Source organism: Cyprinodon variegatus, unplaced genomic scaffold (assembly GCF_000732505.1).
Source record: "Cyprinodon variegatus isolate N-32 unplaced genomic scaffold, C_variegatus-1.0 Scaffold330, whole genome shotgun sequence".
Taxonomy (NCBI): domain Eukaryota; kingdom Metazoa; phylum Chordata; class Actinopteri; order Cyprinodontiformes; family Cyprinodontidae; genus Cyprinodon; species Cyprinodon variegatus.
The window spans coordinates 62,803-77,959 of record NW_015150783.1 but is presented as its reverse complement, the minus strand read 5'-3'; the positions used below and the strand labels follow the sequence as shown (position 1 = coordinate 77,959).

The 15,157-nt window shown below is 36.8% G+C and overlaps 2 protein-coding genes across 4 annotated transcripts; both read left to right on the top strand.

The window, feature by feature from the left end:
- Positions 1-1,102: 1,102 nt before the first annotated feature.
- Positions 1,103-8,111, top strand: LOC107091235 (tectonic-2-like). The gene is made up of 17 exons (XM_015385041.1): positions 1,103-1,259; positions 1,451-1,564; positions 3,377-3,444; positions 3,555-3,756; positions 3,853-3,953; positions 4,056-4,255; positions 4,356-4,476; positions 5,625-5,778; positions 5,882-5,962; positions 6,048-6,170; positions 6,271-6,345; positions 6,425-6,514; positions 6,615-6,732; positions 7,195-7,298; positions 7,430-7,577; positions 7,703-7,846; positions 7,955-8,111. Exons 1-17 carry the CDS (start codon positions 1,166-1,168, stop codon positions 8,109-8,111), a joined length of 2,094 nt encoding a protein of 697 aa, XP_015240527.1. The 5' UTR covers positions 1,103-1,165.
- A 1,031-nt stretch (positions 8,112-9,142) lies between these two features.
- Positions 9,143-14,817, top strand: LOC107091234 (tectonic-2-like). 3 transcript variants are annotated; one of them, XM_015385039.1, is made up of 16 exons: positions 9,143-9,275; positions 9,386-9,587; positions 9,684-9,784; positions 9,887-10,086; positions 10,187-10,307; positions 11,456-11,609; positions 11,710-11,793; positions 11,879-12,001; positions 12,102-12,176; positions 12,256-12,345; positions 12,449-12,563; positions 13,026-13,129; positions 13,261-13,408; positions 13,534-13,677; positions 13,786-13,874; positions 14,557-14,817. In XM_015385039.1, the coding sequence occupies exons 1-16, from the start codon at positions 9,267-9,269 to the stop codon at positions 14,670-14,672; spliced, it is 1,875 nt and encodes a 624-aa protein (XP_015240525.1). In that variant the 5' UTR covers positions 9,143-9,266; the 3' UTR covers positions 14,673-14,817. The 3 variants fall into 3 exon arrangements, with proteins under 3 accessions (XP_015240525.1, XP_015240523.1, XP_015240524.1); XM_015385037.1 differs by having other exon boundaries at positions 12,446-12,563; XM_015385038.1 differs by having other exon boundaries at positions 11,713-11,793; positions 12,446-12,563; positions 14,557-14,816.
- The last annotated feature ends 340 nt before the right edge of the window (positions 14,818-15,157 follow it).

The following is a 15,157-nucleotide window of genomic DNA, read 5'->3' as shown; positions in this document are numbered from 1 at the left end:
CACAGACTAAGAGATTTAATATTAAAGACTTAACAGATTTTCTAAATATACAGGCACAAGACATGACTTTGAATAATATAATGTTGTGATTTGTTTAGATGGAATCTGAAGCTCTCCAACTAGTAAATGCAAGATCATATGAATGCAGTTCTCATTTTCAATTCTAAACCTACATTAGCAATGTCCTTTTCAAAGGATAAACATATATGTTTAAATTAATAAATAATGTGAATGTGTTAGACTGTGAGATGGTACATAGACTTAGCTGAGGCAATATCACTGCAGAAATTACATTATAGAGGATACTTTATTATTGGGTGGTCACCAAAAGTAATATTTTTCGCTGCTTTTCATTGTGTAAATAGAGCTTATGGTATTACATAACATTTTACAAACCAAAAAAGACTAAAACATAATACATAGAAATGGTTAGATCTGGGTGTAAATATTGAAGAATCTGTTTGAACTATAATAGGTTTAAATGTTCTAGAGAATTGCATTAACATAAATAAAACATTTGAAATTGAATGCGTTTGCTTTGTTTTCTTGTGATCTCATATTTTAACAGTGGTCCACAGCATAATTAAGAGACAATCCAGCAAAATGACTTCTTTTTGATGCTCATGTGGGCATTGTAAGTTGTACTTATAACTTTTCCTACTTCACAAATAATTTAAATAATTATTTCAAATTATTTATGTGAATAGTTTTGGAAATGATCCAAATCAGCAGAATTTTAACTGATGCTGTTTTTTTCTTTCCATAAAAGTTTTATTAAATAATGTTCAAGTTTAGAAGTAAGGACTTAAATCATTAAGATTTCATAATCCTTGGACCAAATTAACATCCTCAATGTGGTGCAATACAGATTTCCTAAATATATGATGAACAATTTCAAATATAGATTTGTTAGCAAGATTATAAAATGATCATATTCACCAGAGAGGAGAAATATTTCGGGTTATTTCAGGTGTTAAACATACTCTGAGAAAATGCATGCTTTTGATACCAACCTGAACTGATGATGTCGCTGTTGTTCATTTCAATCATAGTTCAGACCGTTTCTCCTCCCAGAAGAAGAATGCTTCTTGACGATGATTGGTTAACACGTTGCTAAGAAACACCAGACGGTTTACAGACATGTCTCCTCTGCCTTCTCAGCAAAATGGCTAATGTCGGTTTCCTTTTTGCGTCTATTTCTGGATGGACAACATTTATAATATTATTCATTTCCTTAGCCTGCCCTCAGAAAATTGTTGGTAAGACCTTTTTCTACGCAATTTGCCCATTTATCTAGTATTTACGTAACACAAACTAGCTGTAAATTATAATGCTACTGACTCACAAATAGCCGTTTGGTGATGCTTTTTAAGTAATTTGATGTATCTCACATTAGTGGATGGAATTAAAACTGAAAGAATGTTGTATGTTTCTTTTTTTCATTTAATAGTTTTTCAGCCTTCCTTTCTCATCTCAAGCGGACCAAAAGTCACCTCATTTCTGCTCGGAAAAACATCAGGGATGTCATTGCATCTGAGGACGGTTTCTGTTTCCAACTCCACAGGTAGAAATAAATAATAATACATAATTTACAGAACATCTATTTGAGGTAGTCAGGGTAGTTCTGTATTATATTTCACCTGAATGGTGGAAAAACATCTAATTGCTAAAATTTGTAAGATCCCCCCCCCCACACACACACACACAGACACATTTTAACCCCAAAAGCTTATTGCGTTATTTTTAGATTTGTAAGCGACTGATCTTTGCTAAATGGTAATGGTTATAGTAAGTGGACCACGCTTTATCTTAACCATAGTAATCACAACCATTCATCCTTTTGGAAAGGGGACCTGTGCATTGGTTTCAAGTAATCTGCAACATGTGACAACTTCTCTTTCAGGAATGCACAAAATATATCTTCATCCCCCCTCCTAATAACTCTGAGCAGATGCTGCTAAAGAAAAGCTTGCCAACCTATTACTGTGTATGCCACCATGCTTTAAACTGGTTGTGATATGGTTGGGTTGTTCAAGTGGTGAAACATTCAGTTTTAACTTTCTCAGACTTTTTTCCACATATTTTCTTTCTCCTACTTTGCTTGGGGGGGGAGAAAAAACTGGATTAGATTAGATTAGATGGGCTTTATTGATCTCACAGCGGAGAAATTCACTGGTCACACATTGGCATAGTAATTAAAGAAGAAGGTGCAAACAAGGAGGAAAAAGGTGCATTAAGAATAAACAATATGTATACAGTATATCAAGGTATATACAGTATATCAAGATTAATAAGGATTAAGATTCAAGTGTACATGTATCACACACAATGAAAAACTAAATAAAAATAAAGAATAAAAAATACAAGGGAGTAGCACAGAGATTTGAGGTGTCACATGTACAATCCGGATGGCTTATATACAGGTGGATTTAATTTTTACATTAAAGTGTAGTAGTTGAGGAGCAACGGTGAGGTAGTGGTATGACTATTCTATTCAAATATATTGCACAGTCAGCATATTGCACAGAATATTGCACAGTTGATAAAAAAAAAAAACTATAATATAGCAGCATAGTGGTTTTTACAGGAGTTATTGTGGTTATAGTGCATTATTATAGAGTCTGGTGGCAGCAGGAATGAATGACCTGCGGTAGCGCTCCTTCTTACAGACAGGGTGTCTAAGTCTCTGACTAAAGGAGCTGCTCAGCTCCTCTACAGTCTGGTGCAGGGGGTGAGAGGTGTTGTCCATGATGGATGTGAGTTTGGACAGCATCCTCCTCTCAACCACTTCTTCTACTGAATCCAGAGGGCAGCCCAGGACAGAAGTGGCCTTCCTCACCAGCTTATTCAGTCATGATTTTGTACAGCTTTCTTTACACAATGTTTTTCTGATTCACTTTCTCTCATAAAGGCCAGGTTTAAGAAGTGAGTGACAAAGAGATGTTCAGTAAACATTTTTTCCAACCTGAGGAATGAATCTCCAGAGTTACATTTTGTTTGCAATCTTTAAACAACACTTTTATTCATATCAAATGACTTTAACTGGAGTTAAACTAAGTCAGAGAAAAGGAAGAGTGTTTCCAGTGCTATCCTTCACACCAGGTGGGTGTCTATCTGACCCATACCTTAAGTTAACCTTACTCAAAGAGGAGGATTTCTTTGATCCTGACAAACAGGGATATCCGCTTCAACTAACATGACTACCGAGGGAAATGATTAAAAAAATAGAATTTATGCCTTATATCATTATATTATAGGTGGGAAAACCCTTTTCTAATTAATGAATAACTATACATATCTATTAGATTTAAACTGCTAAGTATATTAAGGGTTTTTCTTAAATAATAGAGATTATTTCTAACACTATCTTTCACAGGAAGCATAGATCCATCATGTGTAGCAGAAGCAACACGGTGGACACTCGCCACTGAACAGATGGGAAAGGTAAAAAGCACATCCTCTTTTATCAGTCATTGAATATATAGGCACAACAACTTAAAGGAGATACAAACCACCTGTGGTTTACATTCATCCCCATCTATTTTTCTGTCTAGAGTGCACTTCGAGTTCATCTGACTTTAAATCACAGCCTGCGTTTGTGTGGTGATAATGAAACAGACGCTGACTGCTGTGCAAAACCGCTGTGTGTCCTGGAAACCCTTCAGGTGTCAGCCTGCATTGGAAGCACACCACAGGCATCATTGCTGATCCAAGCCACCACAAACGCCCGGTTGTTTCCTTCTAATGCAGGATATGGTGATTGGAACTTAAAAAACATTCTCATCCTAATATAAAATAAGAACTTTAAAAGTAGAACATTTCCTAATACATTAGCCATTTGTTCATTTTCAGAAAACAAAACAGTATTTCCTAACCAAGTGTACCAACCGCTTGGTGCTTGTCCATGTGACCTGACATCCGGGACGTGTGACCCTCGCTGCTGTTGTGACAAGGTGCTAATATCAGTCTAGATTTCAGAAAAATGTAACAAAATTAACAAGAAAACTCCATCTTCTTTTTTGTTAATCTCTTCATCTGTGTTTTACTTCTCTCAGGACTGTTCCAGTGAAGATCTCAAGCTTTTTGAATCCCACTGTCTCCCAGGACCCTTTGGAGGACAAGTCTCCCCTGCTCCAGATTACCAGTGCTCTATGCAATCTGCTGAAAACTCCCCAGACTGGTTTCCATTTTTATGTGTCACTTCTCCGGCTGAAAATAACCCCTACCTGGGTCTCTTCTACCAAGGAGACACAATGTAAGAAATTATGTTATTAATGGTTTTGTTTTTGTCACTTTTCTTATTTTTTTTCTGTAATTGCTGAGCTTCATACTTTCTCTTCATATAACCTGTATAGTGCTCCCAGGCCAGGCCCGTCCTTCCAGATGCCTGCTCTCTCTGCTCCAGTGCCAGTTAGTATATATGTTCAGGGAAGTCCTATTATCACATCGGATAACAAGTACTTCACTGTGCCACAGGTTGGTAGTATATGTGCTATCTGATCATTTCATTTTAAAATGTTTGTATCATATATTTCATGGCTTTCTGTCAAACTTATAATAACTGAGGGCCTTATCTTCAGATTGTCAACAAGGAGTGTTAAATGCATGTGCAATTATTATTTTTTTGTTTAATGTGCATGTACAATAGGTGAATGCACTGCATGTGATCTAAAAAGATTGCTCGCGAACCCTTAAGTCATGCAAACCAGTTTGGTCCGCCCTATTTAAAAATAAGCACGATGCATGTGATGCTGGAAGTCTGGGAGTGCCCATAAAAAGAAAGATTAGGTTCTAAGCCATGCAGTTGACGTTAACAATGATACTTATTATTGGGAAAAAATTAGTAATGGTAATATATCTATTGCACTCCTCATAGTTAGCCAAGGTGACGTATGGGCTAGAAAATATAATGATAAAATAATCAACATAGAAGCATAGAACGATAAAAATATTATAAAACATTGAAATATGGTATTTTCCTGTTGACTGATCCCCCATTCCACACCTCCCCAACAGAGAGGACCCACTGTCAGATTTACAGCTGAATACATTCTAAACAGCCAGATTTACATCCATCAACTTTCATCACCAGACAAATACTGTAGAGCCACAATGATTTAATAAAACATAACCATGCTTCCTGAAGCGCCTGTTGAAGAACAATGAGGATTTATTATAGAAATCTACTATTATTTTTTTAGGGTCCAAATATCTCCAAATGCACACAGAATCTCTTCATCGTCTGGCATTGTACTGATGCCCTCTTTATGGCCACAATGACTGAAATATTTGAGCGTGAGTTTGCAAATTCTGTGGCCGCAGTTAATTTTAGATTTGAAAAAATTCTTTGAATCTGGTAAATGTTTATATTTGAATATCTTCCACTCATTAATATGCATTGCATTAGAATATGAATTGCATATGCACACAAACAGGCAAAAAAAAGATATTGCAAGCCATAACTAGCTATACTTCAATGAAGATCAAACGATTTTCTAAGAAGGAGCAAATCATTTTGTGCCTTTTTTTGTAAATCTGGTGCGCGTATACAAATATGGTTTAAAGATGTGTAAAACTTTTTGGTGATCAGGCCTTAAGACTTGGCTCATGTTTCCCTTTTAAAGATGGTCCTGGGAAGGTGCATAAACGGCGCTCCTGTTGCCTTTTTGCAAAACTTTAAACTGGAGTGTGTGACGCTGATCCACTCATGTCCAACCGGTCCTCCCCTAAAAATGCTGGAAAAAGATTTGAGCCCTGACGTGCTAAATGGACAAGGAGGTGGGTTTTACTTGCTTTCATCGCTAAAGTTGCTTTTTAATGTGCTTTGAAACTTGTCTGGTACATGTATGCAAGTGTATGTTGTTGTTTTTTTAATAAGCAGGTGTTGTGAAGGTGAATTTAACTGATGAAGAGGCCCCTGATCTGAGTCTCTTCCTTTCAAGTGGTCAAGTTGATTTTACATGTATGTAAATTTAATTACTAAATCAGATCAAGCTGACCAACCTGCCCAACATCTAATCTAAAATGAGTTTGTTTGTTTTTTTAAGCTGAAACGCTGGTGTGTGAAAACGTGACCTTAGCTCTGGATTACAAGTTCTACTGGAAAGGAAATGGCATCACCAGTATTTCACTAACACGCACTGTTGGGACAGTCGTCTTAAATGGAAGTTGTAAGTTCCTACAGTGCTGGTGTTTGACTGAATGCATCACTATTTAATGTGATGGGTTTGTGTGAGATTGACAGATTTTGCTGTCCCTTCCTCTAAACAGTGGCTGTAACTACTAGATACTCTGCCGTGTTTCTAAATGGAGAATCTGCGGCTGAGCCCAATTCAGGAAACCCAGGTACAAAATAATACATTTTGTTTCAAGTGTTTGTTGATATTTCAACTCCTAAAAATGACATTATAACTTTAAATGACAGGTTATCAAGTGGGACGGCCTCTAATTGCTGGTGTTTTGGATAACAATACAGAATTAATACAGAAGACATTGATTAATAGTTGGAAACCAGGTAAAAGCCAATCAGTAGTGTTTGTTACTTTTAAGTAACAAACAAATAAACACATTTTAGTTCATTAGAATTAATAACCTGCCTTCTGATCTTTTGATAGCAGGTGATGGACTTTGTTCCAGCGCCGTCACGAAGCCGGTTCTGTTTGGGGAGAACTCAACTTCAGGTTGCTTGCTGCCACTGCGGCAACTAAATGTGACGCAGTGTGATCTCCTGAGGTTGGCCGCTCATCACTGATTTTTTTATTTTAGTGTATGTGTGACTACAGTGGCCTGTAAAAAATATTCATTCCACTTGAGACTGTTTACATTTAGTCCTTTTACAATTACGAGGTACAATTACAAAGGATGTTGTTATATATTAGAGGCCACCTGAAAAGATAACTGTGAAGAGGGTTACTTGTTCTTCATAATGCTGTTTGTTCACCACTCTGATAAACCTCCAAGGACAGAACAGCAACATTTATACTGAGGCTAAATCTCACACAGTATGACTGTTTTCTTAGCAGTCGACATCTGAGGGCACTTTTACGTCCCTGTATGATTTCATTTCCCTTCACAGTGACAGGATTTTCAGTGATTTGCCAGAAATTATTAAAACTTTAATGCTTTTGGATTGGAATGCAGTGTGTGCAGTACATATAAATCAGTTCGACTCGTGTTTTTTTTGTCACGTTTTAGAGAAACTGTTGCTGATCTGCAGGCAGCTCTGACCACAGCAACATATGTTGCACGGCGTGGTAACCCAGACATTACAACCATGACAGATTGGCTGAACATCAGCTGTAAGTAGATCAGTAGTTAATTATTCCTCTAATTCAACTTTTTTTTTGTTTATAGCTTTTACCTACATTTGTATTGTTGTTTTTATATCAGAAATCTTCTCTAAATAATTTACTAAATAAATTTTATGTAGTCGTGACACTGAACTCAAGCACAGCGACTGGAGCCACTGCAGGCATCTGCAGTGATATTCCCTCCCACAAACACATCAGTGTTTGGAGCCTTACCACCAGCCTGGTAGATGGAATACCCCAAAAGGAAATCCAAGCTTTGGAAGTCCGGTATCAACACAATTACTTGCATTTTCTCAGCTTGATTCTAGTTGTGGCAAATATTTCAAAAATTTGTGTTTAAGGTAACACGTATTAATGGGAATATCTATGTTGTTTGTTGTTGTTTTTTTTAGTTATAGCATGTCCACTTGGGCACTAGGTTGCGAAGGGGGCGACTCCTCTTTGTGTGAGAACCCAGAAGAAAATCAATTGTTCCCAGTCACCTCCTCAGTCACTTTTATTGACATTCCTTTTAATACTGGACCACCTAAAAACAGGTGCATACGCATTTTAAATGCTGATACTGTCGTCAGACCAAGCAGGTTTTGAAACATTTAATTTATTCGAATTCATTCTAAGACGTTGGTGTACTTTGTTTGTTATAGGTTTCAAATTAACTTCACAGAATATGACTGCAACAGGAACGATGTGTGTTGGCCAGAGCTGGCCTTTCCCTTCACCAGATATTATACAGGTAAGGATTTAGCTACCGGTAATCATAATGTGGAGGTTTACTTTCCTTCTGTAGATCATTCCTTATAAAGAGCTTTACTTTAGTATAAAGTTATTGTGCAAATAATGAAACGAATAACTATGCTATGACTTTAAACTCAAACAAGATGATATACTGCTGCAAAATCGCATTTTCAAAATTCAGAGTTAACCTATTTAACTCTAAATGGAGTATTTACAACTAAACTGAGTGTAAATCTGCTCAAGTGTTGGAGTTAATAATTAGTGTAAAATTTGTCAGCCATGCTGTGTAGCTTTTACTCTATATGGTGTCAATTACCTATCCGTCTATAAAAGGTCTTCTTGATTTTTCACACTAAATATGAGTAAAATTACCTCTGAAGATTAGACGCTAGCTAAAGAGTACATTTTACACTCATTTGGAGTCAGACCATATGTTATCTGAAACAGTTATTTTAAACTCTATAGGNAGTCTCTGACTAAAGGAGCTGCTCAGCTCCTCTACAGTCTGGTGCAGGGGGTGAGAGGTGTTGTCCATGATGGATGTGAGTTTGGACAGCATCCTCCTTTCAGCCACTTCTTCTACTGAATCCAGAGGGCAGCCCAGGACAGAAGTGGCCTTCCTCACCAGCTTATTCAGTCATGATTTTGTACAGCTTTCTTTACACAATGTTTTTCTGATTCACTTTCTCTCATAAAGGCCAGGTTTAAGAAGTGAGTGACAAAGAGATGTTCAGTAAACATTTTTTCCAACCTGAGGAATGAATCTCCAGAGTTACATTTTGTTTGCAATCTTTAAACAACACTTTTATTCATATCAAATGACTTTAACTGGAGTTAAACTAAGTCAGAGAAAAGGAAGAGTGTTTCCAGTGCTATCCTTCACACCAGGTGGGTGTCTATCTGACCCATACCTTAAGTTAACCTTACTCAAAGAGGAGGATTTCTTTGATCCTGACAAACAGGGATATCCGCTTCAACTAACATGACTACTGAGGGAAATGATTAAAAAAATAGAATTTATGCCTTATATCATTATATTATAGGTGGGAAAACCCTTTTCTAATTAATGAATAACTATACATATCTATTAGATTTAAACTGCTAAGTATATTAAGGGTTTTTCTTAAATAATAGAGATTATTTCTAACACTATCTTTCACAGGAAGCATAGATCCATCATGTGTAGCAGAAGCAACACGGTGGACACTCGCCACTGAACAGATGGGAAAGGTAAAAAGCACATCCTCTTTTATCAGTCATTGAATATATAGGCACAACAACTTAAAGGAGATACAAACCACCTGTGGTTTACATTCATCCCCATCTATTTTTCTGTCTAGAGTGCACTTCGAGTTCATCTGACTTTAAATCACAGCCTGCGTTTGTGTGGTGATAATGAAACAGACGCTGACTGCTGTGCAAAACCGCTGTGTGTCCTGGAAACCCTTCAGGTGTCAGCCTGCATTGGAAGCACACCACAGGCATCATTGCTGATCCAAGCCACCACAAACGCCCGGTTGTTTCCTTCTAATGCAGGATATGGTGATTGGAACTTAAAAAACATTCTCATCCTAATATAAAATAAGAACTTTAAAAGTAGAACATTTCCTAATACATTAGCCATTTGTTCATTTTCAGAAAACAAAACAGTATTTCCTAACCAAGTGTACCAACCGCTTGGTGCTTGTCCATGTGACCTGACATCCGGGACGTGTGACCCTCGCTGCTGTTGTGACAAGGTGCTAATATCAGTCTAGATTTCAGAAAAATGTAACAAAATTAACAAGAAAACTCCATCTTCTTTTTTGTTAATCTCTTCATCTGTGTTTTACTTCTCTCAGGACTGTTCCAGTGAAGATCTCAAGCTTTTTGAATCCCACTGTCTCCCAGGACCCTTTGGAGGACAAGTCTCCCCTGCTCCAGATTACCAGTGCTCTATGCAATCTGCTGAAAACTCCCCAGACTGGTTTCCATTTTTATGTGTCACTTCTCCGGCTGAAAATAACCCCTACCTGGGTCTCTTCTACCAAGGAGACACAATGTAAGAAATTATGTTATTAATGGTTTTGTTTTTGTCACTTTTCTTATTTTTTTTCTGTAATTGCTGAGCTTCATACTTTCTCTTCATATAACCTGTATAGTGCTCCCAGGCCAGGCCCGTCCTTCCAGATGCCTGCTCTCTCTGCTCCAGTGCCAGTTAGTATATATGTTCAGGGAAGTCCTATTATCACATCGGATAACAAGTACTTCACTGTGCCACAGGTTGGTAGTATATGTGCTATCTGATCATTTCATTTTAAAATGTTTGTATCATATATTTCATGGCTTTCTGTCAAACTTATAATAACTGAGGGCCTTATCTTCAGATTGTCAACAAGGAGTGTTAAATGCATGTGCAATTATTATTTTTTTGTTTAATGTGCATGTACAATAGGTGAATGCACTGCATGTGATCTAAAAAGATTGCTCGCGAACCCTTAAGTCATGCAAACCAGTTTGGTCCGCCCTATTTAAAAATAAGCACGATGCATGTGATGCTGGAAGTCTGGGAGTGCCCATAAAAAGAAAGATTAGGTTCTAAGCCATGCAGTTGACGTTAACAATGATACTTATTATTGGGAAAAAATTAGTAATGGTAATATATCTATTGCACTCCTCATAGTTAGCCAAGGTGACGTATGGGCTAGAAAATATAATGATAAAATAATCAACATAGAAGCATAGAACGATAAAAATATTATAAAACATTGAAATATGGTATTTTCCTGTTGACTGATCCCCCATTCCACACCTCCCCAACAGAGAGGACCCACTGTCAGATTTACAGCTGATTACATTCTAAACAGCCAGATTTACATCCATCAACTTTCATCACCAGACAAATACTGTAGAGCCACAATGATTTAATAAAACATAACCATGCTTCCTGAAGCGCCTGTTGAAGAACAATGAGGATTTATTATAGAAATCTACTATTATTTTTTTAGGGTCCAAATATCTCCAAATGCACACAGAATCTCTTCATCGTCTGGCATTGTACTGATGCCCTCTTTATGGCCACAATGACTGAAATATTTGAGCGTGAGTTTGCAAATTCTGTGGCCGCAGTTAATTTTAGATTTGAAAAAATTCTTTGAATCTGGTAAATGTTTATATTTGAATATCTTCCACTCATTAATATGCATTGCATTAGAATATGAATTGCATATGCACACAAACAGGCAAAAAAAAGATATTGCAAGCCATAACTAGCTATACTTCAATGAAGATCAAACGATTTTCTAAGAAGGAGCAAATCATTTTGTGCCTTTTTTTGTAAATCTGGTGCGCGTATACAAATATGGTTTAAAGATGTGTAAAACTTTTTGGTGATCAGGCCTTAAGACTTGGCTCATGTTTCCCTTTTAAAGATGGTCCTGGGAAGGTGCATAAACGGCGCTCCTGTTGCCTTTTTGCAAAACTTTAAACTGGAGTGTGTGACGCTGATCCACTCATGTCCAACCGGTCCTCCCCTAAAAATGCTGGAAAAAGATTTGAGCCCTGACGTGCTAAATGGACAAGGAGGTGGGTTTTACTTGCTTTCATCGCTAAAGTTGCTTTTTAATGTGCTTTGAAACTTGTCTGGTACATGTATGCAAGTGTATGTTGTTGTTTTTTTAATAAGCAGGTGTTGTGAAGGTGAATTTAACTGATGAAGAGGCCCCTGATCTGAGTCTCTTCCTTTCAAGTGGTCAAGTTGATTTTACATGTATGTAAATTTAATTACTAAATCAGATCAAGCTGACCAACCTGCCCAACATCTAATCTAAAATGAGTTTGTTTGTTTTTTTAAGCTGAAACGCTGGTGTGTGAAAACGTGACCTTAGCTCTGGATTACAAGTTCTACTGGAAAGGAAATGGCATCACCAGTATTTCACTAACACGCACTGTTGGGACAGTCGTCTTAAATGGAAGTTGTAAGTTCCTACAGTGCTGGTGTTTGACTGAATGCATCACTATTTAATGTGATGGGTTTGTGTGAGATTGACAGATTTTGCTGTCCCTTCCTCTAAACAGTGGCTGTAACTACTAGATACTCTGCCGTGTTTCTAAATGGAGAGTCTGTGGCTGAGCCCAATTCAGGAAACCCAGGTACAAAATAATACATTTTGTTTCAAGTGTTTGTTGATATTTCAACTCCTAAAAATGACATTATAACTTTAAATGACAGGTTATCAAGTGGGACGGCCTCTAATTGCTGGTGTTTTGGATAACAATACAGAATTAATACAGAAGACATTGATTAATAGTTGGAAACCAGGTAAAAGCCAATCAGTAGTGTTTGTTACTTTTAAGTAACAAACAAATAAACACATTTTAGTTCATTAGAATTAATAACCTGCCTTCTGATCTTTTGATAGCAGGTGATGGACTTTGTTCCAGCGCCGTCACGAAGCCGGTTCTGTTTGGGGAGAACTCAACTTCAGGTTGCTTGCTGCCACTGCGGCAACTAAATGTGACGCAGTGTGATCTCCTGAGGTTGGCCGCTCATCACTGATTTTTTTATTTTAGTGTATGTGTGACTACAGTGGCCTGTAAAAAATATTCATTCCACTTGAGACTGTTTACATTTAGTCCTTTTACAATTACGAGGTACAATTACAAAGGATGTTGTTATATATTAGAGGCCACCTGAAAAGATAACTGTGAAGAGGGTTACTTGTTCTTCATAATGCTGTTTGTTCACCACTCTGATAAACCTCCAAGGACAGAACAGCAACATTTATACTGAGGCTAAATCTCACACAGTATGACTGTTTTCTTAGCAGTCGACATCTGAGGGCACTTTTACGTCCCCGTATGATTTCATTTCCCTTCACAGTGACAGGATTTTCAGTGATTTGCCAGAAATTATTAAAACTTTAATGCTTTTGGATTGGAATGCAGTGTGTGCAGTACATATAAATCAGTTCGACTCGTGTTTTTTTTGTCACGTTTTAGAGAAACTGTTGCTGATCTGCAGGCAGCTCTGACCACAGCAACATATGTTGCACGGCGTGGTAACCCAGACATTACAACCATGACAGATTGGCTGAACATCAGCTGTAAGTAGATCAGTAGTTAATTATTCCTCTAATTCAACTTTTTTTTTGTTTATAGCTTTTACCTACATTTGTATTGTTGTTTTTATATCAGAAATCTTCTCTAAATAATTTACTAAATAAATTTTATGTAGTCGTGACACTGAACTCAAGCACAGCGACTGGAGCCACTGCAGGCATCTGCAGTGATATTCCCTCCCACAAACACATCAGTGTTTGGAGCCTTACCACCAGCCTGGTAGATGGAATACCCCAAAAGGAAATCCAAGCTTTGGAAGTCCGGTATCAACACAATTACTTGCATTTTCTCAGCTTGATTCTAGTTGTGGCAAATATTTCAAAAATTTGTGTTTAAGGTAACACGTATTAATGGGAATATCTATGTTGTTTGTTGTTGTTTTTTTTAGTTATAGCATGTCCACTTGGGCACTAGGTTGCGAAGGGGGCGACTCCTCTTTGTGTGAGAACCCAGAAGAAAATCAATTGTTCCCAGTCACCTCCTCAGTCACTTTTATTGACATTCCTTTTAATACTGGACCACCTAAAAACAGGTGCATACGCATTTTAAATGCTGATACTGTCGTCAGACCAAGCAGGTTTTGAAACATTTAATTTATTCGAATTCATTCTAAGACGTTGGTGTACTTTGTTTGTTATAGGTTTCAAATTAACTTCACAGAATATGACTGCAACAGGAACGATGTGTGTTGGCCAGAGCTGGCCTTTCCCTTCACCAGATATTATACAGGTAAGGATTTAGCTAATCATAATGTGGAGGTTTACTTTCCTTCTGTAGATCATTCCTTATAAAGAGCTTTACTTTAGTATAAAGTTATTGTGCAAATAATGAAATGAATAACTATGCAATGACTTTAAACTCAAACAAGATGATATACTGCTGCAAAATCGCATTTTCAAAATTCAGAGTTAACCTATTTAACTCTAAATGGAGTATTTACAACTAAACTGAGTGTAAATCTACTCAAGTGTTGGAGTTAATAATTAGTGTAAAATTTGTCAGCCATGCTGTGTAGCTTTTACTCTATATGGTGTCAATTACCTGTCTGTCTATAAAAGGTCTTCTTGATTTTTCACACTAAATATGAGTAAAATTACCTCTGAAGATTAGACGCTAGCTAAAGAGTACATTTTACACTCATTTGGAGTCAGACCATATGTTATCTGAAACAGTTATATTAAACTCTATAGGTGTTAAAGTAACACTTTTTTTTACTGTGGTAATGTCCATCACTAGAACAGAAAAGGTATTAAGTGTTTTGACTTTAAATAAAGCTAAAAGGCAAAGTGTTATTTGTTTAATATTTGTTTTTAACTCTAGAGAATTAGAAACAAAGTCAACCAAGCAGATCCCAGAACAAATTAGATTGCGAAGGTGTCATGATAACATTTTTAACCGTTCTCTGTTCCAGGTGAACCTTACTCCCAGGCACTGGCTAAAGGGATGATCTTGGTTTTCATGTTTCTTTCTGCAGCAATTCTTGGAACTCCATGGAGACAAATAAGACAGGCCTGGCACAATGCTTGAAAGATTTTTTTTAACTAATGTAAAGGATGACTTTTAGGTAATAAAGAAAAGTGCAAGACAGTGGTTTCTGCATTTATACATTTTGTGCTTATATTTTTGTAAATATTGATGTGTTCATTTGTACAAGTATATTTAATCTGTACATTTTTGTAATAAAGTTGTATTTTTTAGATAAGTCTGAATACTTAGTCCTGATATTTATCTTGAAATATGCATAGCTCTCTTGTGCTATTCACAGATTAAGCCCCCGTCATGAAATGTGTAACTGATCTGCTTGTCAAATGCTATTTTACAGATTTCTGTTTCAATCATCTTTTTTTCTCAAACTACTGAGCTACAATACTAGCTATTGTAAAGCCTTCGTTTTTTACAGTATTCTCTTTTTTAAATAATTACAATGATTTATAACACCTCAGTAGCTTTTTACCAACTGCTGACCCCTTACTCTATGACCCAGGTTTCTATGTAACAAACAGTTCTAGAGA

Coding starts and splice junctions, on each gene's coding strand:
- LOC107091235 (XM_015385041.1), top strand. CDS start 1,166: ATGGCTAATGTCGGTTTCCTTTTTGCGTCTATTTCTGGATGGACAACA. Junction 6,346..6,424: donor GCCCAATTCAGGAAACCCAG/GTACAAAATAAT, acceptor TTTAAATGACAG/GTTATCAAGTGGGACGGCCT. Junction 7,847..7,954: donor ACTGGACCACCTAAAAACAG/GTGCATACGCAT, acceptor TGTTTGTTATAG/GTTTCAAATTAACTTCACAG.
- LOC107091234 (XM_015385037.1), top strand. Junction 10,308..11,455: donor AGTACTTCACTGTGCCACAG/GTTGGTAGTATA, acceptor TCCCTTTTAAAG/ATGGTCCTGGGAAGGTGCAT. Junction 12,002..12,101: donor AGTCGTCTTAAATGGAAGTT/GTAAGTTCCTAC, acceptor TCCTCTAAACAG/TGGCTGTAACTACTAGATAC.